At 29.6% G+C, this 13,933-nt stretch overlaps 1 protein-coding gene across 1 annotated transcript in view; it reads right to left on the minus strand.

Annotated features, from left to right (window-relative positions):
* Positions 1-716: 716 nt before the first annotated feature.
* Positions 717-13,933, minus strand: part of LOC117182975 (acetylcholinesterase-like) — a 356,413-nt gene continuing 343,196 nt past the window's right edge. The window contains exon 9 of the mRNA XM_033376101.1: positions 717-877. Coding sequence (XP_033231992.1) covers positions 717-877 — 161 coding nt within the window. The remainder of the gene's footprint in view (positions 878-13,933) is intronic.

Consider the following 13,933-nt stretch of genomic DNA (forward strand, 5'->3'; position numbering starts at 1 on the left):
GACTCACCGAAGCAATATGTTTGTCCTGGGCGAATTTAATTAATTCCACGCTACTTTTATATTCAGAATCCAATTTCACTTTACATAAAGTACTTTTCTTCAAAACTTCAAAGAGAACGCCTTTCCTCCCTATTGGATTTAAGACTCTAGGATGCTACGTGCTTCAGTCGAGAGTTGAATTCCGAAAAAAGGATAAAAAGTAAAATCAAATGAAATAAAACTCCAGGAAGCACTTTCAAATTGAGTCTCGCAAAATTCAATTCCACTTGAGCCAATTTAGTGGTTTCTCACCATATCTGCTGAACCCAGTCTTTATAACTTCTTTCACCTTTTGCACTTTGAATCTCATTTTATTTCTTATTCCGACTTCCGAATTTCTTGTTCGAACTAATTTCTTTTGTACCAATTGTAATTTGACCTACTCATTAAAAAATGATTGTTCCGATTTTTTAAAAATGTTTTCTGGAAGGAACTGAAGATGAGAAGAGTGACTGAAAGTGTTAGAGGCACCCTGGATGGATTTTCTTGGTGTAAAATTGTTGGGAAAACTGAACTTTCGTCGTCGGGCGGTGAAGTTTCCAAGTCGTTTTGTTGAGAATTTAGGCGATTGATATGTCTGCTGCAGTTCGATGGGACGATCAATTAGTTCCGGACCGAGTGAGGGGCTTCCTCTGCCTAGCTACCGAATGAGACAGCGATTGGACTTCTGATGTGAGCTAGACGAAACCTCTTGTTTTCAGGATCGGTGTGATTGGAATCATCGTACCGAATAGGAAAACAAAAGCGAGATTCAAAATTAAAAGGAAATGTGTCCCACTCGTTTCACGCCTCATCTGAGAACTCGAACCGCTGCAGGTCTCTTTCGAATCCAGTTTTGCTGAAACAGAAAGAAAAAGAGGTTAAAAAAGAATTTAAAAGAAAATATTCCCGCCTTTGTGCCACATTCTCAAGGCACGCGTGAGGCGCGCGTAGTGTGCACGCGGGACGCGCGTAGGGTGCATGTGGGGCGCCCGTTTTCGTACGTCTTATGCGTTCATTTCGGCTGCATTTTTTTAAATCATCATAAATATTGTATCGTACATCGAAAACTGTGATTTAAACCCTTAGTGAACTCTGATCTTGAAAATGGGTTTCAAAGCACTTGAGGCTTTGACGATTTTATTCTCATTGTAACATTCGGAGTTTTTGAAGCGGGCCAAAACTTGTTTAAAAAATTGTAATATTAAATTGAATAACAGTGTTTTTAATATAAAATATATATTTTCATCTGATTTGCTAGAAATTTCATGTTTTTGGTTATCATAATTATTTTTTAATTTAAATTTAATTATATAATTAATATTTTTAGACTGTAGATTCACTTATTTTGTTGAAAATGGAACTGTCTGGTCAACATTTAGCTCTCTTGTTAAAAATTTATATTTTTAATTTAAAAATTTATCAATTTGTTTGATAATTAACTATTTGATGGAAAATGAGATTTTTTGGTGAAAATTAATAGTTTCGGGTTAAAATTTCGACTGTTTTTAAGACAGTTATACTTTTTGCCTAAATATTTCAACTATTTGATTAAAAATAAAGTTTATTGTTGAAAAGTAATATTTTCGGTCAAAAAACAGTTGTTTTTCAGAAAATTAATTTTTTTGGCTAGCAATTTCAACTGTTTGGTTGAAAATGACTTTTGCATGGAAAAATCATATTCTCAATTTTTTACCAATTAATTTGTTATAGTTGGGGATTTAACTATTGTGTAGAAAATCCAACTGTTTTGTTTGGTTTTGTTTTTGATGAAACTGTTTTCGGGATACAATTCCACTCTTTTGTAAAAAGTTCATCTTTTTTAATTGAAATTTCCACTGTCTGGTTGATAATTAATTTTTTTGTTAAAAGTTTATATTCCTAATTTTCACAAATTGTTTTTGGTTGAAAATAAATTTTTCATTGAAAATTGATATTTACATTATTTATAAATTTAATTGTTTTGATCGAGGATTAAAATATTTTGTGGAAAATTCAACTCGTTAGTTAAACTGAATAGTCATGTTTTTGGGTAAAAGTTTAACTGTTTGGTAGAAATTTCTTCATTTTGGCATGAATTTTCAACTGTCTGATTGAAAATTAACTTTTTTATTAAAAGTTCAAATTCTTATTTTTCACAGATTATCTGCTTTGGTTGCGTATTTAACTATTTTGTTAATGATTCAACTATTTGATTTAAAATGAGATTTTTTGTAGAAAATTGATATTTTTCGGTTAAAAATTCAACTGTGTTTTTTTTTAAACTTGGCCTTCTTACGATAAAAATTTAACTTTTTGGATGGAAATCAACTTTTTGTTGAAAATTCATATTTTCATTATTTATAAATCTATCTGTTTTGCTTGAAGATTCAAATGGGTTTTGGAAAAATCAAATCCTTGGTTGAAAATAATTTTGTTACAAAAAAGTCATATTTTCCAGTAAAACCTTCTGATTTGAAATCCCAACTGTTTGGTTGAGAATGAACTTGTTTGTTGAAAATATATAATCTGATTCTTCTGTTTAAAAAATATAATTTTCTACCGAAAAAGTTATTTTAAACCAAAAAGATAAATTTTCAAGAAAGAGAATTAATTTCATTCCCAAAAAGATCATTGTTTTTACAAAATACATGAATTTTGATTAAAATAGTTAAGTTTGTATCTTAGAAATTTAAAATTTACAATATTTTTTTAGAAAAAGACGAAATTTTCATAAATTACATTATTTAAAAATAATTACTTATATTTTCTACCACAATATGAATTTAAAAAGAAGGTTAATTTTCAGCCATTCAGTTGAATTTTTCAAGAAAGTGGTTAAATTTTTAGTTAAAAGAATTATTTTTAACAAAAAGAAAACTTCTAACAAAAAAGAATTTTCAACAAAAAAAATTACAAAAACTAATTTTCAGAAAAATGTTTGAATCCTCAATTAAGACAGATTAATTCTATAATATCATTTACAATTTAATAATTAAATTTTAATTATCAGGTAATATATGCAATAATAATAATAATAAATATTTTATCAAAAATGGAATAGATATATTTTCATTTGATAACATTATTTTTTTTTTAATAGTTTAAAATTATTTGGATTACCTATGTAAGTTTATCCGAATTAACCAGACTACTCTGGCTTATCAGTTCATTACTTGCATTAACTAAACTACTTCGAATCACCTGTATTTGAAGTGGATTGCCCTGTATCATAAGTAGATTACTCTGGATTATAAGTGGATTATCGGAATTATTCTTAATTATCTTGATTACAAGAGAGATTATCAGTCTAATTAGAGAAATCGCGTATATCACGATAAGGTATTCATTTCAAAAAATTATTTTATTTCTCAAATAATTTTATCATTTTACAAGAAAATATTTTATGCTTGCTAAAAAATATATGTGTATAAGAAATGATATAAAAAACAATGGGTAAGAATGTAAATTCTGATGTGGCTTTGGCATGAGTTTAAGTTTTATCCGGTTATTTGAATACATGGCGGTTGGCTATGGATTTTCGTGAGTGGATGCAGGTAATCCGAGGAGAGTCGAGTCTCGAATGTGAAGTATCATCTTCTCAGTTCCAGGATTACCCAAGAACTCAGGCACTCGAGATATGTAGTTATAACTCTGCTCTAGTACTCATAATCTACACAGGATGTATAATTTGTTTCTACCTACATAGTTTCTAGTGGATGCGAGTCAGAATAAATCGAGCTCTGCTTCGTCCTACTCAGAAGAAGTTAATCAGAGTTGGGTTGAAAAATTGTTGTTTGTTTTAAACAAAAAATTAGGCAACGTGGGTGTCGCGCGCCTACAAAAAAAAAGATTTCGTAGCTTAATAAGATGTTAATTCTATTGTTCAAATCTCCTCCTCCCATACTTTCCTTCCCCTTCCCCAAATTTCCCTTCGCTGCCCTACTTCTCTCCTACCTCCCCCCACTTCCCTGCCTCTCACTTAATTTTTGCTTCTCCTCCCTTCCTCAAGTTCTTCCTTCACTCCTTTCTCTTTTCCTCACTTCCCTAAACATCACTTTCACTTCCTTACTCTTCCGGATTACATTACTAGCTCATCCTTCACTTCCCTCACTTCCAATCACTTCCCCTGTTCCTTCTGCTCCCCCTACTTTCCCGCCCTACTTCTCCTCTTCCTCTACTTCCTCTACTTGCACTTCCATGATTTCCCCTCTATTACTCTTATTTTTAATTCTCTAATTTCCCATCACTTCTCTTACTTTCCTTCTTCTCATTTTCCCTCACTTCCTCTACAACCCCTTCCCTTACTTCACCTCACATTACTAACTACCTTTCTCCTCATTTCCTATCACTTTCATTAATTTATCTATCATGACTTTTATCTCCGCTCATTTACGATTACTTCCCCTACTTCCCCACCGATCAACTTCTTCATACTTCCCCTACCTTATGAGTACAACTTTCATCCACGAAGCACAGGACATGCGCTAATTTACAAAAAAGAAAAAATTACAAAAATTTTCAAAAAAATTCTTCAGTTATAAATAATTTTGGATGGGCTTATCTCCCAAACTGTTAGAGATAGAAGATAAAATATTTTTTAGTAAAAAAAATATCTACAAACGTATATTCCTATTTAAACTATTTTAGAGAGAGGATGCTCTGTGAAGAAGAAAGTTCAAGAAGACTGATTAAAACTGACTTGCATAAAAAAATCAAGTTCATTCAAAAATCCCTTCGAGGATTTTTTTGGTCTTAAAATAATTATGGAGGGGGGGGGGGGGTTAAAGCTGCTATAGGCACACCCTGGTTTTCAATAAAAAATTCGTTTTTTTTAATGTTCATATTCTTTTTTATTAAATTCATATTTTTATAGGAAAGTGGTTAATTTTTGTTGCATTTCTGTGTTTGCATTTTCAGATGGATAGTGGTTTTTTTGGTCAGAATATTTATTATGAAATGTATTTCTTATAGGCAGAGAATTGAAATTGTAATTATTTTAATGGATTTGTACAATTTTCAAAGGTTTCCATTGACTTTAAGGGATAATCGAATTTCTAGAGAACTTCAGGGAATAAATTAAATTTTATTTCAAAAGATTCCTGTCGATTTTAAAGATTTTAAGGGATATGAAGAAAGTCAAACAATTTCAAAGGACTATAAAGATCTTAATTTTAAAAAATTCCAAATTTAACTATAGTATTGAAAATTCGTCTTCACGTTTAAAAGAATCAACTATTTTAGTAGAAAATCCCACTGCTTGGTCGAAAATTCTTCGTCGGATCCAAATTTAACTGTTTTTGTATAAAATAAACTTTTTGCTAAAAAGTAATCTTTTTGGATTGAAAATTCGTCTCATTGGGCTGAAAATTCATATTTTTCGGTAAAAAATTCAACTGGTTGTTTGAAAATAAGACTTTTTTGTTAAAAAATTATATTCATATTTAAGGGTTGAAAACTCAAACATTTGATTGAAAAGTTGTGTTTTTGGGTGGAATATTCAACTATTTTCGTAGAAAATGAGCTTTTTTGTTACCAATTTATATTTTTGGTTAAAAATTCAACTATTTCGTTGATATTTAACTGATTTCTTATAAATGTATATTTTCATGTAAAAATTAAACTATTTTGTAGAAACTTTGTCCCTTTTTTGTTAAAAGTTCAACTAATTTAGTAGAAAAATCAATATCTTGGTTGGAAAATTCGTCGTTAGATTGAAAAGTCAACTATTGTTGTAGAAAATGAGCTTTTTATTAAAAAGTCATACTTCTGTGTTAAAAATTCGTCTTTTTGGGCTAAAAATGAATCTCTTGGTTAAAAAATAAGTTTTTTTGTTGTTAAAGATTCATATTTTTCGATGGAAAAGTCGTCTTTTGGGTTGAAAATTGGATATCTTAGTAGAAAATGCGCTTTTATGTCTAAAATATAAACAGATACTTTTGGGTTGAAAATTCAACTATTTTGTAGAAAATTTATCTTTTCATGTTAAAAGTTCAACTATTTTAGTAGAAAATCCGACTGTTTCGTTGAAAAATCCTCTCGGAATGAAAAATTTAACTATTTTTGTAGAAAATTAGCTTTTTTGTTAAGTCTTATTTTTGGGTTGGAAATTCGTCTTTCTATGCGGAAAATTCATCTTTTTCTGTAAAAGATTTAATTATTTAAATAAAAATGAACTATTTTGTTAATAGGTCATATTTTTGGGTTCAAAATGAAGCTTACTTCATTCCACTGATTTAACGATTTCAAGAAATACGATAAAACTTAAAAAATTTTACAATTTTTTTAAGTTTTAATTTTCAATTTCAATTTTCTTCAATTTTCAACTGTTAATAATGAAAAACTTTTTTATGTTGAACTGTTGAAAATTGAATAGTTAAAAAAATTCAATCTTTAATTTTCTTCAACTTTAAATACTTCTAATTTTAATTTTTCTCCGTTGTCAACTGTTTAATACTCCATTTCCTCATTTAATACTCCCATCCCATAATTTCCCTCTCCTATTCCCTCTACGTTCTCCTACTTTCCCTCTCTTCTTCTGCCCCTCCTTTACTACACTACTAACCCTCATTTCACTTCCCTTCACTACCCTTCCACACACTTCAAGTCATTTTCTCTACTTTCCCTCAATTCCACTCACTTGCCATAATTTTCTTTCCCTTATTTCCCCTCACTTACCCTAGTTATCCTCCTCTTATTTTCCCTGACGTCTATTACTTACTCTCTCCTCGTTTTTCCTTACTTCCCCTTCACTAATTTTCCCTACTTCCTTTCCCTGATTTCCCTTACTTAAGCAAATTCTCATCCCATGAATTCCGTACATTTACTTATTCCTAATTCCTTCTCACTTTACCTACTCCCCTCTTTACCACCCTCCCTCATTACGAAACATTTCCCCTACTTTCCCTTAATTCAACTCACTTTCCCTAGTTATCCTCTCCTCATTTTCTCTCACTTCTCCTTCCCATATTTTCCCTCAGGTCCATTACTTCTCCTTCTCCCATTTCTTCTCACAGCACCTCATCTTATTTCCACTTACTTCTGCAACTTTCCATCCCATCATTACGTCTCACTTGCCTCTACCAATTTGAACTCACTTTGCCTACATCCTAACCCTTATTTCCTGTCACTTCCCCACTCTAAATTTCACCTAAGTTCACATACTTTTCCTCTCATTTCCCCTCACATATTTACATAATTTTACATACAAATTCAATAAATAAACATTGGCAAATAATGTTTCGGCAAATTAACAGTCATTCAATCGAATTTTTAGTAGGACATTTATGACATTATTAAATCCCATAAATCTCAACTCTGATTATCTCCTTGTTAGAAAGCTTCACTCTTGATCACGGGAACCAGGGTGAGAGGAATATTGATTGTCCATTTTTGCATACTTCTTTTAATTATCCTCAATTAAATTTAAAACATTTTTATATTTAGAAAATTCTACTTATAGAAGGACTTTATTAGTCAATTATTTATAGAATCAACTTCACTCTTCTCCGTTCGTCTATTGATTTCCTTTCTCAGTAATATTCCATTTCAATCTCAGTTTTAAGTTATCATTTGTGTGGCTTCAGTAAATCTCGTTTTCTTTCGTGCTTTCAATTTAAATGAAGGGGTCGTTCAAAAGCTAAGACACGATATTTCAAAAACTTTTTCCAACCCTTTTATTCTTCCTCACAGATCATCACACAAAGCTTGAGCCCCCCATTATGCAGTTACAACCCCCCCCCCTCCCGTTTGAGGCTAATTTTTTTCAGTTTTATTTGGTAATCGAACTTTAAATAACTTTAAATAAAAATAAATTTATAGGTAACGTATTATCACCAACATGGAATGCTTAAGAATAACAGTTATCAAGTTCAAAAATCAGCATTGTTAAAAATGATTTTTAAAATCAAGGAAATTATTCCTATTATTAATTATAACAAATTTTGAAAAAAATTTAAAGCAAACTTAAGAAGAAAATATTTCTAGTTAAAATTGTTTATTTAACAGTAATTATTTAGAGTTTTCTTTTTCTGCTTTCTGTTGTAGGGGATGAATTTATATTTTTTATGAAGGCATTTAAAAAAAATATTTCAGGTCAAAGTTGCATTACTTATTTCATCCAAATGCTACAGGGCTCATTTTATTCCTTCACGAAATCAAAATAATTCACATTGGTACGCTTTTATTTAAAAAATTTGATTGAGGTAGTAAACAAATTTTAACTTTAAAAACAATTTATTTTTTTAATACATTTAAAAAAATAAAAATATACCAAAAAGACTTGCAGAGATCCCGTCAAGGAATAAAACGAGCACTACAATATTAGGATAAAATAAGAATTGCAACTTTTATTTGAAGAGAAAGTTAAAAATAAAAGTCTAAATAACTATAGTTACATAAATAATTTTACCTAAAATATATATTTTTATATTTTCCTTTCAAAATTACTTACAATGAGCGATAGGAATATTTTCCTCAATTTTGAAAATTATTTTTAAACTTGAGATAACTAGTGTACATCTTTAGAATTTCAAGTTCAGATATTTTTACAAAAAAGTTGAATTTGAAACAAAAAAAATTAATTATACACCAAAAAAGATCAATTGTCAATCCAGTGGGATGAAATTTTTGTCTAAAAAGACGAATTTGACTAATTGGTCGAATTCTTGAACAAAAAAGAATAAAGTTAAACCAAAAGCACTTGCATTGTGAACTAAATATGTGATTGAAATTTCAAGTCAAGAAGACATTTTTTCAGGAGACAGTCGAATTTTTAATTCAAAAGATATATAACTTTTTACCAAGATTGTTGAATTTCCATGAAAATAAGTAAATTTTCAACAAAATAGTTGAACTTTCGTCAAATTTGATGAATTTTCCATAACAACAAAAATAAATTTCAAAAAAGTAGTTCCACTTCATATTGAGTAGTTGAATTGTCAATAAAAAAAGATTAAGTCTTAACGAAAAGTATAATAGTTGATATTTCAAACAAAGCAGATTTTAATCAGGAAAAAGATAGTTGAATTGAAACAAAATGACAATTTTTCAAAGAAATAGTTGAATTTTGAAAAAAGGTAAATTTTTTTACAAAACTATTGAAATTCCCAAACCTGAAAATGTAAATGTTTAACGAAGAGATCATTTTTCGACCAGGTAATTCAATTTTAATCAAGAATATTAATTTTCAACCAAAAATACGAATTTTCACAAAAGCACATACATACTAATATACATTAAGAAAGTAGAATATATACATTTAAGAAAGTAGTTTAACTTTCAACCAAGTAGTGGAATTTTCCGCGTAGAAAGATAATTTGAAACGAAAAACCAAAACAAATTTTCAAGAAAATTCTTGATTTTTCAACTAAAGCGTATTAATTTTTAACAAATTAACATTAGCATTAGCATTAGCGTTAGCATAGGCAGCAAAGGCCTCAAAATTAACGTAAATACAAAAAAATTATGTTCTTGGAAGGAAATCATATATTGTATATTACTAAAGAAATTTTTAAGCGTCAGTGGCAATTAGGAGAATTTTCTGTGGAAAAATATCTTGTTAGAGCCAAAAGTTTGGGGAACATTCTAGATGACAACTTTTATTGAAAATGATGAAAAACTCACTTGTATAATTTTTTGAATGACCACGTTAGGCTGTCCAAGTCGAATATTCATATGAAAGCACATTTTTCAATTTTTTCTTCCATCTTCAATTACTTCGAAAAATTTCAAAAAATTCATAATAAATACTTGACATGTAAGCAAACTGTGCGAATTTTTTCACTTATATGTATATATATATTTTTTTTTAGAAAATTCGACTTCAAATATTTTATTGTTTATCAAAATCACAATTTCATGCCACAAACTGTTAAAAAAATTATCAAGCGTATCATTAAGAGATCTTTAATTTGACACCGGGTTCATTAAAATATGTAAAAATAATCAGAGATATATTAAAACAACTAAAAAACCATAAACGTGACCATGAAAGCTCATCTTCAAGGGTAAACGGATGAACATTTCAGGAAAAAAGTTTTTTTTTTTTGTAAGGTCAATTGCTAATATTTTCTAAAATTCTTGACACTATTTACACTATTTTTTATCTCTGAAGTGAGTCGGAGGCCTGTGATCTAAATTTTGCTTCAGGACCAACTTCCGGTTTTGCACTAGGACCATTTTGGTTATTGTTCTTTTGAAATAGAGTGTATGGTGGAAAGCTCGGACATGTAATAAATATATCTGATTGTTGAACGATGGCACTGAGAAGCTTCTGAGCGCACAGAGGCTTTTGAATGCATATTCATGAGAGCTGTCTGGAATACCATTGAATAATGTTTCTCTTTCACTCATCGCTAGATGCACTCAAATTCTGGGAACTTGACTACAAAGAGCTTCCAGGTGCACAAGCAATTGGGATAATTGCTGCAAAAATTAGAGGTAAACCTGTTTTCACAGAATCGATATTATCATATTTAATACAAGTAATATCGAAAATTAATGTAGCGAGCACAAAGGACTGTTTTGTCAAAGGAATAATTTGTACTAATTGGTGATTTTAATCATTTCATTCTGAAATCGAAGTTAATTAATTTTAAAATGCCCAAAGCCCAGAGTCAATCAAGTAATGTATGGTATTAAAGTTTGAGGTCCTTACAAAACTACGTCATGCTATTTTGGAAACTTTCTTAACAAAAGAGACGAATTTTTAACCAAATAATTGAATCTTCAACCGACAAAGACGAATTTTGAAGCAAATGATCAAATTTGAAAAAAGGATCAATTTCAAATGCAAAGAGTTACTTTTGTTAATAAATAGTTCAATCTTTAAGCCAAAAAGACACATTTTTTCTAAGACAGTTGAATTTTCAACCCAGAATGATAAATTTTCTACCAAGATATTTTCTACAAGCAGAGATGAATTTTCAATTCAGAGAGACGATTTATTATTATAAAAACATAACTTTTTAAGAAAATAGTTGACTTTTCAAGCGAAAAAGATCAATTTTTGAAAGACTCATAAACGCTTAATCAAAAAGAATGCATTTCCTGTCAAAAAAGACAAATGTTCAACAAAACAGTTAAACTTTCATAAGAAAATATGACTTTTGAACATAATAGTTGTATTTTTAACTAACTAAATTAAGTTTTAAGAAGTAAGTGGAATTTTCAACGAAAAAGATGTATCTTCAACAAATAAATAATATTCAACCAAAAAGTTCAACTGTGAACCAAATACTTCCATTAGTAATAAAAAAGATTAGTTCTTAACGAATTGAAAAATAAATAATTTGATGTTCAGATTGCCGATCAGAAACCAAATAGTTGAAATAAAAATAGAAAAGAATTTTTACCCCTTAAAGACGAATTAAAAAAACGGTTTAAATTTGAAGAGAAAGAGGAGAATTTTTTAAAACAAAGTTAAATTTTCAGAAAAAAGTTAATTTCCAATCAAATAGTTCAATTATAAACTAAAACAGATCAATTTTCGCCTAGAAATGAAATAGTTAAATTTTCAGTTGAAAAAATTGATTTTCAACACACAAAAAAACAAATTTTCAATAAACCAATTACATTTTCAACCAAAAAGTTGTATGTTCAATTAGAATAGAATGAATTTTTAACGAAATAGTTGAACTTTCTACAAAACAGTCGAATTTTCAACAAAACACTTATTTTTTAGCCAAATAGCAAAATAAAAAAACATTATTTTTTAACTGTAAATGGAATAGTTTAATTTGCAGGTCAATGAATTGATTTTAAACAAAAAAGACGAATTTTGAAGAAAATATTTTCATTTTCATTTACAGTTGAATTTTCGACAAAACCGTTATTTTGCAGCCAATGAGTTGAATGGTAAAAAAAAGATCAAATCAGATAAATCTTCAGGAAAATTGTACCCCCCCCCCCCCGTAAGTGTGACACACTTGTTTATTGGTCCCTATTATATTTTAGACTCATTCAGGGATTTCGTCAGACTCAAACGTTTCTTCTCTACTGAAGACTTTCTCTAGCGTGCATAAGTAGATAAGGAAAATTTCAATCAGACACTTCTTGCCTGACTATTCTAAGCTCTTTCCTCTGACGGATGCAGTGCTTGCAATAGACCTGCTTGTTATATTTTGATTGATTTTTCTTCTTTTAGGTATGATAAAATACATAAGTTATTAAAAATGCATTATTACAAAAAAAGGTGAAAGCGGTTTAATACATTTTTGCCTGTAAAAGAGGTTATTTGTAATTGAATGCAAGTTATTAATTGGAGAAGTTGAAAAATTTTTTAAAATAGGTGACAAAGTTCCTCTGGAAAATGACAATATCGTTCAATTCCTATCCAAACAATTAAAATTTCCCAAAATTAAATTTGGTTGATTTACAAAAATTCCCAAAAAAGACCGTAAGGGGAACTAAATTCCTTCTCCACAGTCCCACGCATAGGGGATATAGGATCCCGTATATCGGCAAAAAAAAACAAAGAATTTGCAACAAAATATATAAATTTTCAACATAAAATGAACAATTTTCAACTAAAAATATAATTGTTAAATTTTCAGTTAAAAAATCAATTTTTACAAAAAAATAAATTTTTGTCAACAATTTTTTGTTAAATCCGAAAAATATGTGTCACTTAATTTCCTCTGAGAAAAAACAATACCGTTTAATTTTTGATAGTTAAAAAAATACCGAAAAATAAAATTCTTTACACTGTAAAATTCCTGAATAATAAAATTCTCGAAATTGTAAAATTTACGAAATATAAAAATTCCGAATCGCGAAATTCCCACCAGTTTATAATACTACAGTATTTGAAAATTTCCGATAGAAAATTGCAGAAATATAAAATATTCAAACTAGGCAATTTCCGATTTATACAATTCCTGAATTTAAACAATGACAAAATTGTTTCCTAATAAATACTGTTTATTTAAAAATTAGGTAATTAAATATTTTTAACAAAGAAATTTTTTTAACGTTTCAAGTTTATGAATTGCTGTTTGAATGAAAAATAAAAATTGAAAAAAAAATATATTGCTCTATGAAAATTTTTGTTTAAAAATTGGTAAAGCAGTTTAAAAAATTAAAAAAAACGTTCGCAAAAATGTAATTGTTAATTGATCAAAAACAATTTAAAAGATACTTTGAGATAAATCAGTGGTGAACTGAATCTTGCAAAGTTTGTTTGGGAAATGTTATTGGGTTCAAAGAAAACTTATGGAGGATTTTTTTAGGGAGGACTTTTTTAAAATTATTTTTTGCATAAAATTGTTGATATTCTAAATTCAAACAATAATTTTAAAAACTTAAAACATTAAAGAAATGTTTTTTGATAAAAATATTTAACTTGTATTTTTTAAAATAAATCATATTTATTAATAAGCAATTTTTCTAATTGTTTTAAATTTAGTAATTTTCTAATTCGGATGTTTTATAATTCGGCAATTATTTTCGCGGATTTTATTATTCGGGTATTCTACAATCCACGAGTCCAATGGTTTACCTTTTCGAAGTTCTTGGCAGGAAGTCCTTTACTTCCACAAAAGGAAGTGGGTACGATTGGCCCCTCTCGTCGGATGAAATCAAAAGGTTCACCGGAAGTGGGGTGGTAAGGGGTGAATGAGTGTTTGTCTCTCTCTCTCGCTTATAGGGTGTTGCGTGTGTGTGTGTGAAACGAACGATGTGCGATCTGCGTGAGAGAAACGCGCCTAGCGCCTCATTTTGACCCGGACTGGTGGCCGTCTCGTTTCCATCCTCCCATCCCTCGTTGTATACGTATGGACACGTGTGTGCGATATGGTGCGGCGGCATCGATCCACCCCAGCCCGGCGGCCAGTTCCTCCCCATTCCATTTTCCCAGATACATCCTCCTCTCTCTTCAATCTCTTGCCTCTCTACTTTCTCCCCTTTCCTCTCACTATGGGCACCCCCTTCACTTGTC

Source organism: Belonocnema kinseyi, chromosome 2 (genome assembly GCF_010883055.1).
Source record: "Belonocnema kinseyi isolate 2016_QV_RU_SX_M_011 chromosome 2, B_treatae_v1, whole genome shotgun sequence".
NCBI classification, from domain to species: Eukaryota; Metazoa; Arthropoda; class Insecta; order Hymenoptera; family Cynipidae; genus Belonocnema; species Belonocnema kinseyi.